Source organism: Ictalurus punctatus, chromosome 11 (genome assembly GCF_001660625.3).
Source record: "Ictalurus punctatus breed USDA103 chromosome 11, Coco_2.0, whole genome shotgun sequence".
NCBI lineage: Eukaryota > Metazoa > Chordata > Actinopteri > Siluriformes > Ictaluridae > Ictalurus > Ictalurus punctatus.
In genome coordinates, this window is record NC_030426.2 from 1,281,083 (window position 1) to 1,308,066 (window position 26,984).

The 26,984-nt window shown below is 42.1% G+C and overlaps 1 protein-coding gene across 4 annotated transcripts in view; it reads left to right on the plus strand.

Moving 5' to 3' along the window:
- Positions 1-26,984, plus strand: part of LOC108272118 (uncharacterized) — a 131,122-nt gene that overhangs the window by 47,579 nt on the left and 56,559 nt on the right. Inside the window, exons 2-4 of one of the 4 annotated variants that reach the window (XR_008397164.1) lie at positions 11,340-12,703; positions 14,255-14,483; positions 17,236-26,145. Coding sequence is in view for 1 of the 4 variants with exons in the window: in XM_047158695.2 (XP_047014651.1) it covers positions 11,460-12,287 (828 nt within the window). In the remaining 3 variants the exon portion in view is untranslated. The other 3 variants (XR_001813995.3, XR_008397165.1, XM_047158695.2) reach the window with 3 other exon arrangements.

The window sequence follows — 26,984 nt, forward strand, 5'->3', positions numbered from 1 at the left end:
GAAACGGCACAGTTTACACAAAAAAATTAGTTTTCATGAAAATTCTGTAATTTTAGAAAAATGGAGGAAAAACCTTATCCATATCCCACTCATGAGTGTGGTTAAATTTATGCAAAAGAAGACTAATGTAAACCTTAACTTGATCAACTTCAAGTCATATCACTTTCATGGATTATTGCACTTTTATATATGGCTTATATTCTCAAGTTTAAATTTCCTATTTTTATTACATTTAAAACATTCATCAGACACTCTTATTCAGAGTGACTTCGAGAAATGCTTGAGTTTCTATCAAAAATACAACCTATTCAAGAAAATGTGAAACACGGCTATTTTATATCATTGTCATTAATTAAAAAATATAAAAAATAAATAAATGGTAAATGGAGCACTTATATAGCGCTTTTATCCAAAGCACTTTACACTGTGTCTCATTCACCCATTCACACACACCAATGGTAGCAGAGCTGCCATGCAAGGTGTTAACTTGCCATCGGGAGCAACTTGGGGTTCAGTGTCTTGCCCAAGGACACTTCAGCATGTGGAGTCATGCGGGCCGGGAATCAAACTGCCAACCCTACAATTAGTGGATAACCTGCTCTACCAACTGAGCCACAGCCACCCCACTAAATAAATAAACTAAGCAAGCCAACACAAACTCATATAGACAAATAAAAATATAGCTGCAAGCAGCAATTACAGGGCCAAGCACTAGAGAGGCAAAGTAAGGAGATAAGCAAGCATGCTTTTAGCATGGTCATGATTTTATGACAAACCATTCAGACGTTATAAGCAAAAATGTGCTTTTGTGAACACTAGGTGGCACTGTTCCAAAACTGTGCTGGTACCCTCAAGTTATGATGCCATTGGCATATACTAAGTTTGGCCTGAATATTCTAAAGCATTATGGTGATATAACATCATGCCCATTTTGGCATGCTCACTTTCAAATTCATTTGTGCATCATTTGAGAATGGTTTGACCAATCAGCTTGATTTCCATATTTTTTGTCAGCATGGTCTGAAGGTGATCTATTTCAATTTTGTTGAAAATTGGATGAACGGTCTAGGAGGAGTTAGAAAAAGTAATTTTTTAAAACTATATTCAAAATGGCAGATATAAAGTTCGGCCAACCATGGCCTAATTTGTATCATTGTTCAGGTACTAAGTTTTGTCTGAATATGCTAATGCATTACGGAGAGATAGCCTCACATCTGTTTTGTCGTGATCGCCATTAAATTCGGGCGCATGTTATTCGAGAACAGTTTGGTTTATCAAAAAGTTTTTGATAACATTTTGCTGGCATGGTCTGAAGATTACCTCTTATGGATTTCGTCAAAATTGCATGATCGATCTAGGACGAGTTAAAAAAAAAGTAGGTTTTTCAGATAATTATAAGTGGCAGACATGAATTTAAGCCTACCATGGTATAATTGGTATCATTGTTCTCTGCGTGACCCAAGGAATCTGTCAAGATCAATCTCATGACAATTTGCAAAAGTACTCAAAAGCTATTAGCATCTTTAAAAAATTACATTATAATTGTTGACCACAAGGTGTCACTGTCCTGAAACTTTTTGAGTACTTTCGGGGCATGGTCCTGATGATACCTACCAATTTTAGCAACTATGCTCCGTTGTTCATAAAAATACAGCATTTTAGACTAAATTCAAAAAGGCAGAAACACAAAATGGCTGACATAGGAAAATGTAACATCAAACAACTTGTTATACCCCCACTGAATCGGTAGAGACCAGTTTCATGATTTTAGGACAAACCATTCAAAATTTATAAGCAAAATTTATTATTATTTTTTTTTTAAATATCTCATGACCACTAGGTTTCTCTGTTCTGAAACTGTACACATAGTCATGATGGCTATGACAAATATTAAGTTTGGTATGAATATGCTTGTCATGGTACGAAGTTGATACGGATGCAAATGCAGAATTTTAAAGGTTTAATAAAGAAACAAACAAAATGCAAAGACACTATAACTCTAAGGCAAAACACTCTGGCAAAGCCTAAACACACACCAAAGACAAAAACCCAGCAGCAGAGACAAAGGTAAGTAAGACAAAAGTAAGACGACATGCAGTGCAAACAGTGGCCATATACTTGTGCCTGTTAACCAAAATGTGAATCAGGTGCAGGTGGTCATATGACATTGAAACAGGGGCTGCTGGGAACTGTAGTCAGAGTTCCTTCTCTGATTCATGACAATGCTAAAGCATTTTGAAGATATAGCCTCACCTCCATTTTGGCATACTTGCCTTCGGATTCGTTAGCGCATTGTTTATTCTATCAAAAACTTTTTTACAGCATATTCTGAAGATGATCTCTTTGGAATTTTGTGAAAATTGATTGAATCGTCTAGGAGGAGTCTGAAAAAGTTCTGAAAAAAATTCTAAATCTAGCCGGGCGTCCATTCGGGTCCATTTGACTCGGCACGAGTTAAGGAATCTTAAAACAATTTTTTTGTTTCTAGCACTGTTCAAAAGTTATTAGCATAAATGTGAGTGAGCTGAGTGAGTGAGTTTGAACTGTTAGTGGCACTAGAGGGTTGGAGATAGAAACTCCAAAATTGTTTTGGTTAATCTTGAGACTGTGCTCATTCTGTGTGCCACATTTCATAACTTTTCTGCAAGCAATTCTATGAGCTGCCATAGACTCAAGAGCGGAAGAAGAAGAAAGAACACTAACGAAACCAATACCTGCCTATGCATCTTCAGTGCTTGGCTAGTCTAAACTAGTCATTTAATTATAACAAAAGAAATGCCACCTTATAATCAGAGCTTAATTTTAGCTGGATCCTGCCGGAACAGGATCTGGCACCTCTAAAATATATAAGACCTGTGTTCCGGAACGCAGTTTTTATGTGGATCCACCACCTCTGCAGCTGGATGTTTAAAGTCTCATGCAGCAATATTATAAAAACAAATAGTTTTAGTTTGTAATACACCAAAAGTAAAATAGAACAACACAAAACTGCAATAAAAATGGCACTCTTATATTACTGGTGGTCAAATATAGGTAATAGTCAATCAATAGCCTCTTTTACATAACATAATTTCAAGTTCAAAGTTCAAAAATAAAAGTTATTTAAGAAATGTTTAATGATTAATAAGTTAGATTACTAGATAAACTGGCAACTACAGGTATTATTCAAGAGTACATCAATTGCAACAAAGACCATCAAAAAAGGTTTTGTATGCATTTTTCACCACTGCCTTTCAGACCAACCTGTTAAGCATTTTCTGTGTCTCCAGTTTGCTACAGCAAGTAATCTTAAGTTAGTACACAATAACCTCAGCATGATAAACTCTTCAAACTACTGATAAAATCTACTATGTGGTAATGAAGAATTTCATTCATCACTATTTATTTTAGGATTGCAAAAGAGTTTTATGATTAGTGCCATAATTCTTAATATTCTCAGTGTCAGAATAAGTGGACCTAATTTCTCCAGCTAGGTCTAGTTAGGTTTTCCTCTGGGTACTCTGGTTTCCTCCCCCAGTGGAAAGGCATGCGTTGTAGGCTAATTGTCATTTCCAAATTGTCCATGGTGTGTGAATGTGTGTGTGATTGTGCACATTGTCAAAGTTGTCCCCCGTCTTGTGCCCTGAGTCCCCTGGAATAGGCTCCAGGCTCACGGCAACCCTGTGTAGGATAAGTGGTACAGAAAATGGATGGATGGATTCAACATAGAATTTATTACACATAAAGTCTTAGGTTGTATCGGAAGATGCAATTCAGAATGCTTCCATCAACCCCCTTCCACCATTTTAACAGGCCCACAGTCCACAGAAACAACTTTTGTTATGTCAATATCATGAGAAAACAACTATTACATTATTTCGCGATCACGAGAAATTTTTTTTGCGATCATGAGAAAACAAGAAAAAAAAAAAAAAATAATGCATGGCCGCATAGGGCTTCTGTAACAACCCATTTAGCTATCGCATTTGTCATTTTTTCTGATGTAGACTTACTACTATGCTGCCTGCTCTCAGTCATTGTGGTTTGGCACACCACGTTTACCGTAGCAGCTGGGGTTGTGCTAACTGTAGAGCTAGCTAAAATATGTTTGAATTTCAGGTGGTATTTCACTTTAGAATTGGTTCAATGGTATTCCTTATTGCAGAGGGCACAAAAAACTTTGGACTTATTAGTGCTTCCATCCGGATGCATTTTGAATATAAAATTTCCTTTCAGAGGGCCAAGCACAGTCTAGTCGTCGCCTTGCATCATGCACGTCACTAAGCAACTGCATTCAATGTAATATGATATACAGGTTTGGGGCAGGGTTGGGGCATGTTACATCGACAAGAAGAAGAAGAAGAAGAAGAAGAAGAAGAAGAAGAATGTTGTTACAGAACGAGACTGGATGCGGACGCAGGTGCAGGTCACCGTCTTTATTACTTAAACAAGAAACAAACAAACAAACAAACAAACAGATAAGCAAACACAGGGAGCACGGTCTCTACGGACTATACTCACTCTGGTCCCCTAGCTACGACCGCTAGCATGCTACACATTAGCATATATCCGGATACTTCCCTCACTTGACGAACTAACCAACTGTAATACTGCGCGATGTGCGCAGTCACACAGGGGGTTTAACTAACAAACCTAATTAAACTAAAACATTAACACCTGGGGCAAATCAAAGACTTAAGTCAGTGTCCAAGCAGGAAGTGAACGAAAACAAAAGAGTCACGTGACCAGTCAGCGGCCGTACCGCAGTGCCCTCTGCTGGCCGTGGCGTAACAGAACCCCCCTCCAAAGGGTGCTCCTCCCGGAGCACCAAGAACCCCCCTCCAACAGGGGTCCCGGGCCCCTGTGCGAACTGTCTTTCGCTGCGACAGAAAGCGATGCAGCCTCCATCAGGCAGCAGAGGAGCAGTGCAGCATCCCCACCGGGGTTGAAAGCCAGAGCACAGCCCCTGGCGGCACTGGGACGCAGGACACCGCCCCTGGGATGCTGGGCGCCACCCCCGGCAGCTCTGGAACTCTGGGTGCCACCCTCGGCGGCACTGGAGGGCTGGGCGGCCTCCTCGGCCGGGCGGGGCAGCGGGACGGCCTCCCCGGCCGGGCGGGGCAGCAGGGAGGCCTCCCCGGCCAGGCTGGGCAGCGGGGCGGCCTCCTCGGCCATGCTGGGCAGCCTCCTCGGCCGTGCTGGGCAGCGGGGCGGCTTCCTCGGCCGTGCAGGGCAGCGGGGCGGCCTCCTCGGCTGGGCTGGACAGCGGGACAGCTTCCTCGGCCGTGCAGGGTAGCGGGACAGCTTCCTCGGCCGTGCAGGGCAGCAGGACGGCCTCCTCAGCTAGACTGGGCAGCAGGACTGCTTCCTCGGCCGTGCAGGACAGCAGGACGGCCTCCTCAGCTGGGCTGGGCGGCAGGGCTGCCTCCTTGGCTGTGCAGGGCAGCGGGGCGGCCTCCTCCGCTGGGCTGGACAGCAGGACAGCTTCCTCGGCCGTGCAGGGTAGCGGGACAGCCTCCTCAGCCTGTCCCTCTGAGGTCGCCATGTTGACCTCAGGTGAGAGCTCCACAGCTGAGACCTCCCCGTAGGCCTCAGGCTGGAGCTCTGCTGTCCTCATTGCCCCCCCCCAAAAAAATTTCTGGGCCAGCCTTCACCTCTGGACTGCACAGCAAGGTGTACCTCTGGACTGCACAGCAAGGTGTACCTCCCCTGCAGTGGAAAGCCCCAGATGCTCAGGCTACTTTGTTGCAAGGCGTCGCTCCTTGGCGGCGGGGACGGGGTATATGGCGCGAGGGACGACGCGGCACGCAGCTCGGCTTTGCACTGAGAAATGTCCTCCGCGAGCTGTTTGCTCAACTCCAGGGACGAACGGAGAAGCGCCCAAATACTGGCCTCTTCGGCGGCGCTCATAGCGACCTGCTGCTTCCGCATTTTAGGCGCAGTACGGAACGAGACTGGAGGCGGATGCAGGTGCAGGTCACCGTCTTTATTACTTAAACAAGAAACAAACAAACAAACAAACAAACAAACAAACAGATAAGCAAACACAGGAAGCGCGGTCTCTACGGACTATACTCACTCTGGTCCCCTAGCTACGACCGCTAGCATGCTACACATTAGCATATATCCGGATACTTCCCTCACTTGACGAACTAACCAACTGTAATACTGCGCGATGTGCGCAGTCACACGGGGGGGGGGGGGGGGGGGTGTGTTTAACTAACAAACCTAATTAAACTAAAACATTAACACCTGGGGCAGATCAAAGACTTAAGTCAGTGTCCAAGCGGGAAGTGAACGAAAACAAAAGAGTCACGTGACCAGTCAGCAGCCGTACCGCAGTGCCCTCTGCTGGCCGTGGCGTAACAAATGTACAGTAACATTTTGGCTATTTATTGAAGCCCTGGAGCTTTTTGTTGCCAAACCTTCCAAAACTTTAGATTCAAGATGACTTTATTTATCTGCCCACTTTAGATGAATCCAAGCCTATATAACTTAAATATAAGGTATATAGGTTTGGATTTAACTAAAGTGACCAGTCAAATTGGCTAACAACTATAAGAACTGAAATGCCTTTGAAATGTGATTTTTGCCACTGTCACAATATATGGCAGGTTCCAGGACCCCACTTTGGGAACCACTGTTATATAATTTCATAAAACAGAAAATATGGGAATGCCACAATAGAGTTCTTTGACACACAGATGAACCTACTTTGGATTTACTATAATAAACTTTAATGATTATACATAATGTTAAAATGGAATATCATAGCAATCAGACATAAATTCTAATTACAAATGTATCATAATCATAATATACAATATGTTGTTGCATGAGAATTCAGTTTCAGTACTGCATGCTCTCAGTAACACCCAGATTAAAGGTTGTACAAAAGAGTGACTTGATTTTCCAGTTCGACATGACTGCATTGTTGCAAACACACTCATTGGAGAGAAGGGGTCATTCTACTAGTTTTGTGCCTGACGTTTTTTGTACCGGTAAAATTAATGCTGATGTGTTAATCTTGTTGCTGATCTTCTGTAGGAGTGAACAATCACATAAGAATTATGGGATACTTAAGTTTATCTGTGTTCATTCAATGGTATTTCACAGTTATGGTTCAAGTGCTTTTGATTGGACGATTTGAAGCATGGATCCTGACAGTCCTGTTAAGGCCATTAACTGATATTTTCAGCTTTACTTGTAAGAAAATATAATTATAAATAAGTGTCTGCCAAATAAATACATGTAAACAGAATAGAAGTGATATTGTAGTCCAACATTGCCTCTTTAGTCAATAGTCACTATCATCAGAAGATTGTGAATTTGAATCCAAGCAGTGCCACAGCCATTGATTGGCAGGAGTCCAAAGTACAGTGGCTGAAATAAGTATTGGACGTATCAACATTTTTTCAGGAAATATATTTCCAATGAGGCTATTCACATGAAATTTTCACCGGACATCAGTATTAACTCAAGAAATCCAGAAATATAAATAATTCACAACATTAAAGTCCATAAATGAAGTTATGTGTAATAAAGTGGAATGACACAGGAAAAAAGTATTGAACACACTAACTGAAATTTATTTAATATTTAGTGGAGAAGCCTTTGTTTGTAATGACGCTTCAAGACGCTTCCTGTATGAAGAAATTAATCAGTCGCAGTATTCAGGTGTGATTTTGGCCCATTCTTCTAAACTTATTGTTTTTAAATCTTGTTCAATTGGATTCAAGTCAGGTGATTGACTGGGCCATTCTAATACCTTGATTTTTTACTCTGAAACCAACTGAGAGTTTCCTTTGCCGTATGCTTTGGATCATTGTCCTGCTGGAAAGTGCATCCACATCTCATCTTCATCATCCCGATGGATGGAAGCAGAGTCTTCTCAAGAACCTCCCTGTAAAGGGCTTTATTCATCGTTCCTTAAATTATATGAAGTCTGCCAGTATCATGCAATGAAAAACAGCCCCACACCATGATGCTTCCACCTCCAAACTTCACTGTTGGTATAGTGTTTTAAGGGTGATGTGCAGTGCCATTTCTTCTCCAAACATGGTGTGTAGTATGACAGCCAAAAAGTAAAATTTTGCTCATGTCTGACCAGACTACACTCTCCCAGTATTTCATAGGCTTGTCCAAATGAGTTGTAGCAAACTTTAAACGAGCTTCGATATGCCTTTTCTTAATAATGGAGTCTTTCGGGGTGAACGTGAGCAATGGAGTGCATTGCCTATTGTTTTCTCTATGACGATGGTACCTGGAGCTATTTCCAAGTGGTCCATCAACATGTTTTACAACAACAAGGTGCCAAAGGTCTTGAGAGAGCTCTTTGCTTTTACCCATCATCAGATGTTTCTTGTGTGACACCTTGGAACGAAAATCCTTTTTATAGATCATCAATTTACTAACCCAGCTGATATTAATTTGCACAGATAAGGAGTATAATTACTTACGGATTTCAGTTGGTTCCTTGTCTTACCTTGCCTTGGAGAACTGCTTTTTCTTAGCATGTTCAATACTTTTTTCCTGTGTCATTCCACTTTATTCCACATAACTTTACTTATGGACTTTAATGTTGTGAATTCTTTATATTTCCAGATTTCTTGAGTTAATACTGATGTCTGGTGAAAATTTTGGAAATATAGCTTCATTGGAAATATATTTACTGAAAAAAATGGTGAGGCATCCAATACTTATTTCACCCACTGTGTGTGTGTATATATATATATATATATATATATATATATATATATATATATATATATATATATATATATATATATATATTCAGGTTTATTGTCAAAATTTACAGACTTTTTACAGGGTGCTCTACTAAGTACTAAAGATGAAACCCATGAAGGGGTTGAATAATTTTGAAACTGGAGAAGGCATTGTAAATTACATTTTCTGTTGAATTTGCTATAATTGTCAATAAGGGTTGAACTATTTAATTTTTTTATTTGTTCGTTGCAAACAGCTAAAAGTCTATAAATTTTGACAATAAACCTGATTTGCAATGGGGGTTGAATAATTTTGATTGTATAGAATATATTGACAAAGTGTAATCAATATGTGTAACTAATATTTGGATGTTTTACTGCACAGCAGGTATTTCTTTTAAGAAGTATAATCTAAAACCATAAAACACTTTTTAATCTAATTTAAGTTACATTCGATGTGTGTATTGAGCTAGAAGATTTCTATGTTTTATTGCACAGCAGGTGTTTCTCTGTATCTCTGTATGTCCTGTGTAAATTGAGTTAGAAGAACCTTGTGTTTTGTCTAAAGCAGCTTTACTCTATGGCAATAAATTACCAATTAGACATTCTCTAGAACTGTTTTTCCAGTCAAAGCCCTTTAAGCTTGCAACCAGTGTCAAAATAACAGATAAGACTTCCAGGAGGAAGGGTACCAGGATGGGACTAAATCCAGAAAATCACTAAGGTATAAGGGTGAATTATGTGACAAAGTAAAAACCCTGTCCTGATAAAACATTTAAGAAAATACATCTGACAACGCATGCGCCACAAATGTAAGGTATCGTATAGATATGAATAATTAATTAATACAATGGAGATAGGTTTGTTTCTAGAAAGAAAAGGTGAATGCCCCACCTAGGGATAATTTTAATGCTTCAAAAAAGTATATAAATACATGTTTGTGGATGTATAATTCAGACTTTGTGAAGACTGTCTTACTTTTTTTGTTAGGCTGGAAAGATTGTTTTCCACGACAATTGCAACTGTGTGTGTATATATATATATATCTACATCTATCTATATCTATATCTATCTATCTATCTATCTATCTATCTATATATATATATATATATATATATATATATATATATATATATTAGGGATGTCATGAGAACCAATACTTTGGCACCAAGTTGGTACCAACATTCTTAAAATGTGACCGCACTTGTTTTTCTGGATTAGCGTTTGAACCGTTTCTAATGGAGGTACCGAGGTTGCAATTTTTCCAGACCTGATGGGGGCAGCAAATACATGCAAGTGTTTTAGTCGGTCCATAAGTGGTGAAGAAGAAGAAGAACAACTACAAGCACACGGGAAAAACTACAGAAGTTGAGGGAAGACTCGTTGAGAGGAAATGTGGTATGGAATATGGAAATACTTCACATTCGAGGCGGATGACAACAAACATATAATTGATGTTGTGAAGCCGGTGTGCAACCAATGCGATCCTTCATTTCAAGAAAAGCGAGGAAACACCTGGAATTTGGCGAAGCACCTAAAAGACGGCCCTATATTATGTTTTTTTGAGGCAGCTGGCATTGTAGCCGTGAAACCAGCTAACATTAAGCTCCATGTAATGTTAGCGATAGTCTGTTATTTGTTAACGACGCTAATGTATTGCAGTGTTATAAACTACCGCCTAATGGGCCACCATGCATCGCCATTCAGCCTGTGTCCTGTCAGCTAAATGTAGCCTAATGTCACTAATAATTATTCAAATGTTCAGGCCCGCCACAATATCAGTGAATTTAAACTAATGCTTGCATTCAGAGTATAAGGTGCGTGTGCATGTGTGCGCGCGTACGTTTAGGAGTGCTGCACCTCCACTCACTGTCAGACAATGTTTGATAACTAAAATCTCTCTCCCTCTTTCTCTTTTTGCCAGTATCAGCCAGAGGAGGATCTCCTCCAGGAGAGTTTTTAATTAATTTTTTATTTGTAAAAAATATATATATATATATATATATATATATATATATATATATATATATATATATATATATATATATTTTTTTTAAAATAGCACAAACTAATATATTTAACTAGAGGCATCATCACAGTGTACAATGAACATGCCATGATATCATGTTAATCACTGTTTAATATCAATGCACAAAATATTGTATAGCTCACACAGCTATGTCTTGTAATGGTCTAATGTTAATACCTTTGAAATTCAGCTGGTGTTGTGAGGAACTGGCAATCATCCTTTTTCCTCTTGTATGTATTGCAGAACCTCCTCCACACAGCACACAAATGATGAAGATGGTTAAAAGTTTGCAAAAACAAGTTACAAGCCCATGTACATAAAAAAAAAGTTAATGAAACTCACCATCGAATCCTATTTGATCGGCAAGTCGTTGCAACAACAACTCCCTCTTATCAACATTCTTGTAGTCACTGTGGAGTTTATCATAAAGCTCTCTGCGTTCAGACACCAAAGACACCAGCAGATCAAATTTAATTTGCTACTTGCTTGCATCTTCTTTTTCAGCTTCTTCTTCATTGGCAAGACAGTTTTGTACCATGACAATACTCAGTGCATTGTCATTGAAACAGTACATACTAATCACTATGTGTGTGTATTACCGATAGGGCGGCAGTGGGGTCGTGCGACACGGCATGCGAAACCAAGGGCTGCAGTAAAGAAGCCAAGTTACAGTGTCCAAGCTGTATTAAACTTGGGATACCAGGATCACATTTCTGTTCTCAGGAATGGTTCAAGGGCAGCTGGCATTTACACAAATGGCTCCACAAGAGAGCAGAGCAAAGCTCCAGTTTAAGACCAACGGGGAGGTCTCGCCGGCCGAACTTCAGCAGGAGGTCCACGTGGTGATCTCATCTCCAGAGCTCCAACTTGAGAGCCACGAGGTGTTCCCCCCTGCAGAGCTCCAGCCAGAGGTCAATGTGGCGACCTCAGCTCTAGAGCTCCAGCCTGAGAACCATGAGGTGGTCTCAGCTGCAGAGCTCCAGCCGGAGGTCAATGAGGTGACCTCCTCCCCAGAGCACCAGCACAAGACCCACAGGGTGGACATATCTCCAGAGCTCCAGTATGAGGTCGATGAAACAGTCTTCCAAGCCATGTTCCTGTCCGAGGTCGACGAGACAGCCTCTCAAGCCATGTTCCTGTCTGAGGTCGACGAGACGGCCTTCCAAGCCAAGTTCCAGTCTGAGGTTGAAGAGACAACCTCCCAAACCCTGTTCCTGTCTAAGGGCGACGAGATGGGCACAGACGACACAGCCAACCAAGCTCTGCTTTTACCTGAGTCTGCTGACATGGGCAACCAAGTTCTCCTCATGCCTGAGGCCGATGTCACAACCAACCAAATGATGCTCATGCCTGAGACTGATGACACAGCCAACCAATCTCTGCTTTCACTGGAGTCTGCTGACACAGCCAACCAAGTTCAGCCTGCAGAGTCAATGGAGAACGACACTCAGCCTCCCTGTTTGACTGAGGACGCAGCTCAGCATCCCTATCCAGCTGAGGATGTTTCTCCGACTCCTGTTGCGGCCGAGAGCTCTGCTCTGCCTCAGATGTGACTATTCCAGGCTTCTCTATGGACACCTCTCTGCTTTCCCATGCCACTGAGGACATCTCTCTGCCTTCCTACTCAGCTGAGGACGTCGCTCCGTCACCCTGCTCAGTGTAGGATGTCGTTGTGCCACCCTGTTCCACTAAGGAAGTCGATCTGCTCCCATGCCCTGCTGAGGACACTGCTCTGCGTTCCCGCTCGGCTGAGGATGTTGCTCTGCCATCCTGCTTCCCTGAGGACCTTGTTCAGCTTCCATGCTTTACTGAAGATGGCGCTCTGCACTCAAGAAAGGCTGACAAGATGGCCTACCAAGTCAAGCTCCTGTCTGAAGATGACGACACAGCTTCCCAAGCCTGGGTCTTGCCTAGCAACGCCGGCAAACCTGCCCTGCCTTATGCCTGATCCTGATGATTTTCCCTCACGGTAAGTGCTTGAGCCAAAGCTCGACGATGCTTCTGGTTTTGCAAGTGACATTGACTTGTTTACGTCCTACACGTGCACCTGTTATGATTTTTGTCCTGTCTCCGCCCCTGTATTATCATTGGATGTTTCCCTTATGTGTCATCATTGTTCTCAGCTGTTTTGTGTTTCACCCTGATTACGTTTGTGATTTAAACCCCTTGTGTGTCTATGTGTGTATTATGCTCAGTTGCCATAGTCTCTGTGTACCAGTTCCTCGCTTTATGTTTCATAGTTTTTATTCAGTTCTCATCCTCGTTATTTGAGTCTTCTCTTAATCTAGTGTATCCTGTGTGCTGATCGCCTGACCATTTGCCTGCTTTGACCGCGGTATTGTTTCATGCTTTGGATTTGTCTGCCTATATCTCCTATAATGAAGCTCTTAACTGCGCATGCATCCTGCAGCTCCTCCTTTGCAAACCGTGACAACAGCAGAAATCACTATTAGGATTTTCTTGCTTCTGGTACTTTATTAGTTATGAGAAAGACATTTTCTTCTCACTAGCAATCAGATATGAAAATTAAAATAAAACGCAAACAATACTCCAAATAATAATACAAATATTGTGAACTGCCTTTGGGTTAGCAGATTACCCTGCAAGCGGATGTGGTGAGACCAGTTTTCTGGTTTGGTCATGTGATGTTCGACATATACCCTTTTGTCAAGAAAGCAAACAGTGGAGAGGAGTTTGGATGGTAGAGCCAGATGGATAGCGTTAGCCTTTATCCTAGCATGAATGCCAGCTAGCTAGTAAGTCTTGCAACTGTTGGTGTCAAAGTACATGCTTCTACAATCAGAAAGAGATTGCACAAATTTGACCTGCATGGGAGGTGTGCCAGGAAAAAGCTTTCACTGCCTCAGGGACTGGACAGCTTGCATTCATTGATTCAACTATGAATTCTGGATCATATCAAAGAGTGCTTAAAGATAATGTTAGACTATCTGTCCAACAGTTTAAGTTTAAGTAAAACCAAAAGTGTACCTTTCAACAGGATAATAAGCACACTAGCAAATCCACCAAGGAATGGCTCAAAAAGAAGAAATGGAGGGGTAATGGAATGCCTGGAGGCTTTAGTGGGGGAGGGGGTATTTGAAATGGGCATGTAAGAAAAGTACATGCAAGAAAACCCTCAAATATCTTGCAAATTAAGAATATTTCATGGAAGTGTGAGGGAAATTATTCATTTTTACTTTGTAATAGTTTTGTTATTGTGCTGTTCATGTTCATCTGAGGATAATGCCTAAGAAGGTCATGTCACATCATTTAGACTGGTACATAATGTTTATCTGCTTACAGAGACACAAACATGCTCTTCTTTTAAGGATTCCACCCTGAAACAAAGCCTGTTTGAACTGCCTCAAACTGCTCCTTATCGGCACATAGAAGTGTATCGTTCCCGGCGCTTTACATATATAGTAGATATTCAGCACAAGCACCAGAGCGCTCTCATTATTCTATCCTGCTTTCTTCTATCCTGTATTCATCCTTCTGTAATAAACCATTTTACCCTCAGAAGACGAGTCTGCTAGTGTTGTCTAATTTCCATGACATTTGGCATCTCCTGGCTGGACTGCACAAGTCTTTCAGCTTTCTCAACAACAAGCAAACCGGAGGACGTTCATGAAAAGTTTCAAGCTGAAGTCCGTGTTGACGCGAAGGTGGTTTGCCCTTTATTGTGCAGAGCGAAATACCGATGCAGCCTTTCCACTGACTGGTGGGAATCATCAAGGAACAGCTTTAAGGTAAATTACAAGTTTACAAAGTCATTGTGTATTGCTGTATGTATGGAAGGGAGTCAATGATATAAGAAATGCGTGTATTCCATTGAGCGATTTCTTATAAGTTCCGGGAACTTCGCCTCTGCAACGGCAGAGATATTGGTGTTTCTTAGATCACAGCTTCAAAACTAAGATATATACCAACGGGTGTATATATATATATATATATATATATATATATATATATATATATATATATATATATATATATATCTCCCAAAAGTGAGTACACTCCTCAGATTTTTGTAAATATTTGATTATACCTTTTCATGTTACAAAATGACACTTTGCTACAATGTAAACTAGTGAGTGTACAGCTTGTGTAACAGTGTAAATTTGCTGTCCTCTCAAAATAACTCAACACACAGCCATTAATGTCTAAACCACTGGCAACAAAAGTGCGTACACCCCTAAGTGAAAATGTCCACATTGCCCCAAAAGTGTCAATATTTTGTGTGGTACCATTATTTTCCAGCACTGCCTTAACCCTCTTGGGCATGGAGTTCACCAGAGCTTCACAGGTTGCCACTGGAGTCCTCTTCCACTCCTCCATGACGACATCACGGAGCTGGTGGATGTTAGAGACCTTGTGCTCTTCCACTCTCCATTTGAGGTGCCCCACAGATGCCCAATAGGGTTTAGGTCTGGAGACATGCTTGGCCAGTCCATCACCTTCACCCTCAGCTTCTTTAGCAAGGCAGTGGTTGTCTTGGAGGTGTGTTTGGGGTTGTTATCATGCTGGAATACTGCATACTGATCATGCTCTGCTTCAGTATGTCACAGTACATGTTGGCATTCATTGTTCCCTGAATGAACTGTAGCTCCCCAGTGCCAGCAGCACTAATGCAGCCCTAGACCATGACACTCCTACCACCATGCTTGACTGTAGCCAAGACACACTTGTCTTTGTACTCCTCACCTGATAGCCTCCACACATACTTGACACCATCTGAACCAAATAAGTTTATCTTGGTCTCATCAGACCACAGGACATGATTCCATTTATCCATGTCTTTAGTCTGCTTGTCTTCAGCAAACTGTTTGTGGGCTTTCTTGTGAATCATCTTTAGAAGAGGCTTCCTTCTGAGATGACAACCATGCAGACCAATTTGATGCAGTGTGCGGCTCATGGTCTGAGCACTGACAGACTGACCCCCACCCCTTCAACCTCTGCAGCAATGCTGGCAGCACTCATACGGCTATTTCCCAAAGACAACCTCTGGATATGACAATGAGCACGTGTACTCAACTTCTTTGGTCGACCATGGCGAGGTCTGTTCTGAGTGGAACCTGTACTGTTAAACTGCTGTATGGTCTTGGCCAAAATGCTGCAGCTCAGTGTCAGGGTCTTGGCAATCTTCTTATAGTCTAGGCCATCTTTATGTAGAGCAACAATTCTTTTTTCAGATCCTCAGAGAGTTCTTTGCCATGAGGTGCCATGTTGGGAGTGTGAGACCGATGACACCAAATTTAACACACCTGCTCCCCATTCACACCTGAGACCTTGTAACACTAACAAGTCACATGACACTGGGGACTGAAAATGGGTAATTGGGCCCAATATGGACTTTAAAAAATATGGATTTTCACTTAGAGGTGTATTCACTTTTGTTGCCAGTGGTTTAGACATTAATGGCTGTGTGTTGAGTTATTTTGAGGGGACAGCAAATTTACACTGTTACACAAGCTGTACACTCACTACTTTACATTGTAGCAAAGTGTCATTTCTTCAGTGTTGTCGCATGAAAAAATATAATCAAATATTTACAAAAATGTGAGGGGTGTACTCACTTTTGTGAGATACTATATATATATATATATATATATATATATATATATATATATATATATATGAGAGAGAGAGAGAGAGAGAGAGAGAGAGATAATAATGGTAAAAATATTTCATAATGGAAAGAGTCCATTTCGAGCAATCAATAAGTAAAGAGAGTACTTATTAAGAAGCGCAAGAGGCACAGTATTTTTGCGATGGGTTATTATCAAGTCGCATGCCTCATTGACTCATTCCATCATATCAGCGGTACATGAAACGTTTGGCAAAGTTAACGCACAAGTAAATTTTGCTGAGATAAAAAAAAATAGAACGGAAGAGAAAACTGTAAGTCCTACCAAATTGCTGTATGCAAACTCGACATCACAGGTAATTTCTTCCTTCGCTGTCTTACATTTTCATTTTCTGAATGTGTATGAGTTGACAAACTATATACATGTCAAGGATTAAGCCACATATGTCATATTTCTCTGTACCTGATTACTGGGAATTTCATTCTCTTTTATAATTTGGGTTTAATCAGATCAGGTTGTTATATACTACAGATAACCCTTGTGTGCCTGAATTGTATCCTTTCACAACCAGAATATTGAGACAAGCAATTCAGACAGGGCACAGGTTGTTCATATGTTGGTCCTAATATCACGTTTATGCATGTCAATTATGGGGAAGGATGTTTGAAACCAATATGATGTATGGGTTAAAGAATGTGGTTTCCCAGAAAAATTTAGTTTTAGTCTCAGGCAGTTAGAACACTTGAAACTTAATTTGGAGACAAAGGAGAGAGACACCTCTACAACAAACAGCGAAGTGCAGTTTTTAGCTGACTGGAAGGCATTTGCTGAATGGCAGCGTGAGGCACATAAAAGAGAAAAAACTGTCAGGCAGGGCCCTCATCTGTTTCTCTGTTTCTGAGCTAAATTGCAGAAAGCCGATCCCGACCTGGACTCCGCCACACCGCAATGCCCGCAGCCATTAAGGAGGGAGGAACCCGTAGTTTCAGAGGCACCTCCTCACGATGAAGCGGCTCAGCCTATGCCACTCTATCCGAACCTGTCAGAACTGAGCCACCAACCCCCACCGAACTATGCGCCAGCCATCCTAACTTCACCGGTGGCATTACACACGAGATCCCAAGTGAAGGGACCAACAAAATTGCTGCCTGAGGGCTTCAAACCAACAAAATTGGACAGGTAAGGGACAGTGCACGCCGTGGTAAATGCCCCAATGCTAGAAGTGGCCGGTGAAGGAGGCCCTATGCTAGTTCATAGACCCTGGACATTGGAAGACATCAGGAGCAGCATGACACATCTGCCGGCGCTCCGCAAAGTAGGAAGACAAAAGTTTGGGGATGAACTTCAGATATTCTGCAGAGAATTCAGATCCACCACTCATGAACTACTACAACTGCTCATGGTGAAACTTGGCATGGACTGGGTCAAGGTTTCATGTGAATTTCCAGAGAACAATGTCCGCCTGATCAACCCACAGTGGTATGATGCAGTCAATGCAAGGTACAGAGCACAAATCGAGGCGCTCCAGCAGAGGCTGACGTATACCTTTCCTGTGCGAATGGAAATGACAAAAATAGCAAAGTGCAAGCAGCAAGATTCAGAGACTGTATCCCAGTATCTATCTCGTCTCACTGAAGTTTATGATGCAAATTAAGACCAGTAGCACTGGCAGATGGACAAGCAGCCGAAGTCACAGCATGAGAAGCACATCTCAGAAACAGCTTCATGAATGGTATGAAACCAGAGATCACTGCTCTCATAAAAAATGTCAACGCATCACTTGGGGCTCTGGAAATCTGACTCAGGTAGAACGATACGCAATCCATGCGGAGAAGCTCCTACGAGAGGCAAAGGAAAGAAAGAGGGAGAAGAGAGGAAGAGGCCCAGGTTGGAGGGAAAACCAAAAAGACGAGGAAGGCTGGGTGGCAACCCCCATTGTTGTATCTTAAAGTTGTATCTACAACCTCACATATTTTATCTATGGAAAAGTTGGACATATTGCAAGAGACTGTCCAGAGCAGAACCAAGAGGAGGCCAAGTGAGGGGAGGAGGAAAGGAAGGGTACCTGAGGCACCTGGGAACAGAAGAGGTGGCATCAGACACCCAAAGTGTGAGTTCATAAAGAACAGGAATTAAATTATGCACACACCCACATCCAACATTAGTCAGACTGACAATTCACAAATGCCTAAACCAGTTATAGCCCTTAACCTTTTTAAGTATAATGCCTCTACCTTTACACAACTGCCATGTATACCTCTTGTAATCAGTGGACAAAATGTCACCTTTTTGGTAGATTCAGGAGCAACATATTCAGTAATAAAACACTGTGAATAAAAAGAGTTCACGATCACTGCGCTCCATGGGCATGACAGAACATTCAGTATTCTCTGAACTGCTAGTTTGTGAATGTGAAAATGGGAAAAGAGTAACCCACCAATTCCTAATTTTGTCTTCATGTCCAGTCAATCTACTGGGCAGGGACTTAAAGTCTGTTTTACACTTAAATTTGATCTCCTCACCTCAGGGAGTAACAGTAACTGATGACTCATCTTTGGGAACTCTGTTTGTTAAAGAAACAGAGCTCTGTGTTTATCAATGGTCCATTGATAACAATCCTAAAGCCTGTGCTCTACCCCGACTTGTGCCCGATGCTCCCTGGGATAGGCTCCAGGTTTCCCTGTGACCCTGAAAAGGATAAAGCGGTATAGAAGATGGATGGATGGATGGACAAGTGTGTTGATTTTATGCTGTCCTCTGCCCTCCATTGCACAGCATGAGTGCAAAAAGAGAGAGATACTGAGTTTGAAAAAGAATGTTTTCTGGATATCCCAGAAAGCGAAGAGCTGTACCAAAAGACACTATATTGGTATGACAAATTTTGTGCACTTTCAGTCAAATTGAGTGGACATGCAGTTTCATGCATTTTTCAGCCCAGAATCAGCGCCTCACGTCTCATTAGCCAAAATAAACAACAGACAGTGGAAAGACGTGGGACCGTGGATCGGATTATGTGAGAGTGAAAAAATTACAGATTGGGAACAGGAACCCACTGCCAACATATGGTACAGCCTGACGCTGGGAGTATAAAAAAAATTATTTCTGGAAATGTGCAAGGTTAACCGGGATGTAATATGTCATGACAAGGGAATGTTTTGAACCTTGGGATAAGCCCTACACCCCTAGAGATACACCCACAACTGAAGGAGGTGCCTCTCGGGCTGTGGGCAGGGGTATTGTGAGTCACTAATGATATACAGTGAGGGAAAAAAGTATTTGATCCCCTGCTGATTTTGTACGTTTGCCCACTGACAAAGAAATGATCAGTCTATAATTTTAATGGTAGTTGTATTTGAAGAGTGAGAGACAGAATAACAACAAAAACATCCAGAAAAGCGCATGTCAAAAATGTTATAAATTAATTTGCATTTTAATGAGGGAAAAAAGTATTTGACCCCCTCTCAATCAGAAAGATTTCTGGCTCCCAGGTGTCTTTTATACAGGTAACGAGCTGAGATTAGGAGCGCACTCTTAAAGGGAGTGCTCCTAATATCAGTTTGTTACCTGTATAAAAGACACCTGTCCACAGAAGCAATCAATCAATCAGATTCCAAACTCTCCACCATGGCCAAGAACAAAGAGCTCTCCAAGGATGTCAGGGACAAGATTGTAGACCTATACAAGTCTGGAATGGGCTACAAGACCATTGCCAAGCAGCTTGGTGAGAAGGGGACAACAGTTGGTGCGATTATTCGCAAATGGAAGAAGCACAAAAGAACTGTCAATCTCCCTCGGCCTGGGGCTCCATGCAAGATCTCACCTCGTGGAGTTGCATTGATCATGAGAACAGTGAGGAATCAGCCCAGAACTACACGGGAGGATCTTGTCAATGATCTCAAGACAGCTGGGACCATAGTCACCAAGAAAACAATTGGTAACACACTACGCCGTGAAGGACTGAAATCCTGCAGCGCGCGCAAGGTCCGCTGCTCAAGAAAGCACATATACATGCCCGTCTGAAGTTTGCCAATGAACATCTGAATGATTCAGAGGACAACTGGGTGAAAGTGTTGAGGTCAGATGAGACCAAAATGGAGCTCTTTGGCATCAACTCAACTCGCCGTGTTTGGAGGAGGAGGAATGCTGCCTATGACCCCTGGAACACCATCCTCACCGTCAAACATGGAGGTGGAAACATTATGCTTTGGGGTTTTTTTTCTGCTAAGGGGACAGGACAACTTCACCGCATCAAAGGGACGATGGACGGGGCCATGTACCGTCAAATCTTGGGTGAAAACCTCCTTCCCTCAGACAGGGCATTGAAAATGGGTCGTGGATGGGTGTTCCAGCATGACAATGACCCAAAACACACGGCCAAGGCAACAAAGGAGTGGCTCAAGAAGAAGCACATTAAGGTCCTGGAGTGGCCTAGCCAGTCTCCAGACCTTAATCCCATAGAAAATCTGTGGAGGGAGCTGAAGGTTCGAGTTGCCAAACGTCAGTCTCGAAACCTTAATGATTTGGAGAAGATCTGCAAAGAGGAGTGGGACAAAATCCCTCCTGAGATGTGTGCAAACCTGGTGGCCAACTACAAGAAACATCTGACCTCTGTGATTGCCAACAAGGGTTTTTAAACCAAGTACTAAGTCATGTTTTGCAGAGGGGTCAAATACTTATTTCCCTCATTAAAATGCAAATCAATTTATAACATTTTTGACGTGCGTTTTTCTGGATTTTTTTGTTGTTATTCTGTCTCTCACTGTTCAAATAAATCTACCATTAAAATTATAGACTGATCATTTCTTTGTCAGTGGGCAAACGTACAAAATCAGCAGGGGATCAAATACTTTTTTCCCTCACTGTACAACCAAATGGACAGCTTAGCACCTCTAATGCTTTCTCCGGGGCACAGTATGAAACTGACACCATTAAATTGTTGCAGCATCTCGCTAAAGAGGGACACAAAGCCAGTCACTTAAAATTATAGTTTGTGCAACATGAAGTGAGAGTCTTGGGTCATGACATTTCTGCAAAGGGAAAGAAACTATCCGCAGACAGAGTATCTGCAATCCAGAAGATTCCCAAGCCTCTGATGAAGAAACAAAGAAACAATTCTCTCTATCCTAGTTATGTGTTCCTACTGTAGGACTTTCATTCCAATTTATTCCATTCTCAAAGTACCTATTAGAGATATTGCACACGCATCGGGGTTGACAGCTCACTCACAGGTAAATTGGATGCCGGAAGCAGAGAAAGCCTTTGTAGAATTAAAACAGGCTCTACAGACAACTCCAACCTTAAGGCTCCTTTTGGGCTCCAAACCTTTTGTGCAGACTGTGTATGAAAAATCAGGCTGCATGACCTCCATCTTGTTAGAAAAAACATGAGACAAGTTGAGACCTGTGGCATATTTCTCTGGTCAGTTAGACCCTGTAGCAGCAGGTTTTCCCCCATGTGTATGTGCAGTAGCAGCAGCTAAGAAAGCTGTGGTGGCATCCAGAGACCTGGTAGGTTACTCAGAATTGACCCTTCTGGTTCCACATGAAGTGTCATTACTCATACTTGAATCTCACACCTGTCCACCCATCAGTGGTTGGGCTATAACACAGTTCCATTAGATATGCTGAATGTCACTATACAATGATGTACTGTCCTTAACTCTGCTACTCTTCTTCCAACAGAGGGAGATGGGGAACCACATGATACTGTCATACTAACTAACGAATGCTGCTCCCCTAGAGTTGACCTTTAGGATGTTCCATTGGAAAATCTAGATCTAATCCTTTTCATGGATTTCTTAGCGTCACGTGACAAAGAGACAGGTAAAAATCGAGTGGGCTATTAGACATGAGCACATGAGACTGTTGTGTCAGGAAGTCTCCCCTCGAACTCTCAACACTAGCAGCTGAACTGTATGCCCTCATAGAGGCATGAAGACATGCTGAGAGACAGTCAGTAACAATCTACACAGACAGTAGATATGCCTTTGGGGTAGTGCATGATATGGGGACAATTTGGAAAAACAGGAAGCCTTCCTGACGAGTTCAGGAACACACATAGCCCACCACAAACTGGTCTCTGAGCTGCTGGACGAAGTTCTGCTCCACAGAACTATTGCAGTATGCCAATGGGATACACACACTAACAAATCAGATCCTGTCTCCCTAGGTAATGCCCGAGCATACCATGCAACGAAACAAAAGCAGGCAGCGACAATGACACCCCTAACACAAAACTCTGTGCACTATCCTCTGAGAAATTAATCACTCCTTCTTCACAGCTTCCAAACGTCCACACACGAGCTACGGTGGAGGAAAAGGCTATGTGGCAGAAAGCAGGCTGCACGGTTGTTGACAGAGTTTGGCCCAGCCCCCAGGGCTGTCGTTGTCTTCAAAGTTGATGCATGGCAGGGACCATGCGTCAAAAGGGGGAATGATAGTTGCAATAACAAAGCATTGGTTTCTCTAATTACTCAAAAAAAAAAATGTTTACGGTGTTTGTGCAACTCATAACGTGGGTTGAGGTTTGAAGGTAGGGAAGGCCGCGTCCTTACATCCAAACAGGACTCAGACACAGTAGCAAAGTCGTTGCTTAGAGAAATAATTCCTAGATGGGGAACTCCCACAAAAAATCTCCAGTGATAATGGCACACCTTTTGTGAGCAATGCCCTTAAGCAGGTGCGTGAATATTTGGGTATTGACTTAAAGCAGCACTGTGCATATCATCCAGCTAGGGGTGGGGTGGTAGAGAGAGAAAGTGGCACACTGAAAAGCAGATTGAGCAAATGCTGTTCTGAAACAGGCTCAGGATGGGCTTAGCCCCTTTGGGATACTGTCTGGGAGACCTCCAGACACAGGAATTGGGCCTGTGACAGCTCCTCTTCCCAACGCTACAGCATATGATGATGCAATGTTAAATTATTGTGCAACCCTGTCCTCTGCTCTGCACTCTATCAACAAGCACTTCCAGCTCCAGCCATGGGCCCACTGCATGATCTGAAGCCCAGAGAGTGGGTCGTGATCAATGATTTCCACAGAACCAGGTGGAAACCACAGTGGCCGGGGCCATTCTACTTCCTTTTCATCACTCATTCAACAGTGAAAGTCAGCCAACGAGTCACTGTAGGAGAGTGCCAGAGCCAAGAAAAGAGCTGGAGAAGACTCAAACACACATTCTCACACCAGTTCCTTGTGGTTACATAACACAAGACACCAAGTAGTATCTAATAGCCTGAGAAATCACGGACATGTAGTTTTTGGAGAAAATGTTGACGACACGGAAACTGTACTCTTAGGAGGACTGAACTTCGTTAGTGCGTACAGTTCATCCATCCATCCATCCATCCATCCATCTTCAACCGCTCCCTGGGGGAGCCTGGAGCCTATCCCAGGGAGCATCGGGCACAAGGCGGGGTACACCCTGGACAGGGTGCCAGTCGCGTACAGTGCATCCGGAAAGTATTCACCACACTTCACTTTTTCCATATTTTGTTATGTTACAGCCTTATTCCCACTCAAGGGCATTCACAGAGTTGTCCTGTAGCCACTCCTTTGTTATCTTGGCTGTGTGCTTATGGTCATTGTCCTTATAGTTTGTTCTATTAACAATAGTTTGTTCTATTAACAAACTTTTGCTGAACTCACTTTGGGGTCGTTTCCCGATGCGTGAAAACTTGCGACGGTTACGACGTTAAACACTTTTCCTTTGTGTCAGACAGCGTAGCGCTAATTCAGTGGTGTTATGCGGATGGGAAAGGGGGTCAGACTCGTGACATCAACATCTTTCCTGGGGCTTTTACAACAGCTCATGCACGTCTAGAGCTGTAAGAGTTGATGGACAAATTGGGTGACAGGTTATTGTACAGTGACACAGACAGTGTGATCTTTACATCTACAGAGGGAGACTGGGAACCTCCGTTGGGACCCTATCTCAGCAATTTAAATGAGGTTGGAGGAGGTGATCACATTATCGAATTTTGTTCAGGCGGGTCAAAAACATACGGTTACCGCACTGCTAAGGGCAAGGTTTGCATGAAAGCCAAAGGTATCACACTCAACGATGTAAACGTGGGGGTGGATAATAGTCGTCATATACTGGCATACACAGACACCATTGTACGTAATAAAAACATTTCACACTACACAATAGGTCAGTCGTTAAAAAGTTTAAGGTGTTGCACAACAAACGCGTGCTGCTCCCTGATTTTACAATGCTCCCATATGGCTTCTGACAATCTTTTTGGACATAGGGATGTGCGAGACACAGATGGTTTTGATTTCAGATTACAACACCCGTTTTCATATGTGATAAGCAGCCCTTCAAACTTGGGGAAGTCATATTTTGTAAAAATGTTGTTGCAAAATGCTGTATAGTTGATTTCTAAAAAAATTAAAATACTGTGTATATTTATGATTGTTGGCAACTGTTGTATGATGAATTGTTGAAAATGTACAAAATAAAATTTGTGGAAGAATTACCACAGACTCTGAATGATGATGCTCTATTTCTGGCCTGCACAAATACTTTGTTGATCCTTGATGAGCTGATGAAAGAGGCCAGAGGGAGCAACGAGGTGGAAAAAGTGTTCACCCAGTATCATAGAAATCTTAGCGCTATTTATATTGGGCAGAATTTATTTTGCCAAGGGAAAGCCAGTAGGACCATCAATTTAAACACAAATTATCTAATGTTGTTAAAAAAAACCCAAGACACTAATCAAGTCAGTGTTCTAGGAAGACAAATGTATCCCAGGAACACAAATTTTTTTATGGAGTGTTAACAAGACGCAACCAGCAAACCTTTTGGGTATCTGCTGATTGATTATAAAACAAAAACACCTGAACACTATCGGCTCAGAACAGATTTACTTGCACCACACCCTGTGGTATATCTCCAGAAAAGAAGATAGCGAAATGTCTGCCAGACTTTATAGAAACCTGCCGCTTTAAAAAATATTATTAAAAGCAACACCCAAACAAACTTTTTTACAAACTGCCACAGACGAGCTCATTGCGACATTACGTGAAGTAGCTCTTAATGTTCTCTACAGCAATATACCTCTCACATCTCAACAATACCAGAAGCTCAGAAAAAGGAAAAGCCTAATCAAATTTGTAGCGGATACGACTGTTTGTGTTAAAAGAAAGAGACGTGTAATAAAGAAAATGTTTTTAGTCCCGCAGCATCAGTTGGATAAACTAAAGACAGCACACGAATCTATTCAGCAAATTGTGGAGAACGATTTGGACATAGCTATAAGAAATATTTTTCACCGATCTGACTTGGACAATTATGAAAAGGTGAAGCTGTATACAAACAATTTACAGCGCTTTTTAACAGTCGCTAAAGAAGTGGACCAGCACATTAACATTGACAATCTCTTTTCTTTGTTTTTACTGAAAAAATCTAGTATTAGACAAACATTTCACCTGTCTGAACACAATGAATACATCTGAAAACATTTTCATTACAACAACCTTTTTTTAGTTTTAGTTTTTTCATAAATGCTGACACCATCTTGTCATTTTTAATAAAATCGCCAGTATACATCTTCAACACATGGTCATAATCATGCCCCTTTACCATGCGATAGAGAAAAAACACACAATGCTGCCCGCAGGTCTCTGACGAAAAATCTTCAACTTGTACTGCTGAATGCTGAACCACTCTAGAATTGCGGTTTAGAAAGAAAGATGCGTAGTGAATATCACCATTGATTTTTTTTGGTAGGTGGTCACACGGGAGTACGCCGAGAAAATGGGTGTTACACGAGATCTTATCCATTATAGCCGTAAGCTGGAAGGTGTCCATTTTGCCTATTAATAGTAATCAACCAGGATCTGTCTGCGATTTGACACTTCGATGATGCTGTCAAATATGGCATAAACAATTAAGTTGATCGTTCGGGGTAGAGGCTGTCTAAAACGTGCTTCTAGTCTAATATTTCCAGACTTGATAAGCGACACGTGTTGACTGCAGTCTTTGTCCGGCGTGAGATTAAATGCATAAAGGGTATACCCATGTAGAAAATCCTCCTTATCAGTAGCTAGAGGCTGATTTTTAAGATGCTTTCCAGAAGCCAGCGCTAACTGGTAAAATTTGCGTACTGCAGAGCCACTTCCATATTCAGGCTGCAGAGGTTTAGCGGGGTGCTGTTGGCTGTCCAGATAAACTGACAAAAATTCTAGGTCATAGTCTTTAAAGGCGAACGGATTTTTATTATACGAGCCCGTAAACGTGTCATTATCAACCATAGCCAGAACAACGGATTTTGGTAGAGTTCCTAAGAACAAGTTTTCTTGATTACAAACACGTGAGCCTACAGGGATTGAGAAGATTTTCACACATACTCTGTTGATAGGGTATTTGGCTGGCATTGAGAGCAATGCTTGTGCGTGCCCCAATCTCACACCTGGTGATACCGACACTTTTTTCACAAACAGTGAAGCTGACACAATGTTTAGTTTATAGGCCACAGCGTCGCTCCTCATCAAACAGAATTCATCTTTTGCCCTCGTCATGCGAATTTTAATGTCCACGCGGTTAAGCATTAGTTTTTCTTGAAATAATATGTCACTGTGAATGGGGGCCAGTAGTTCAACAACGTTGCTGGCGTGTGAAATGCAGCTCGTTTGGTCAAACCTCTATTACCACCAGCGGGG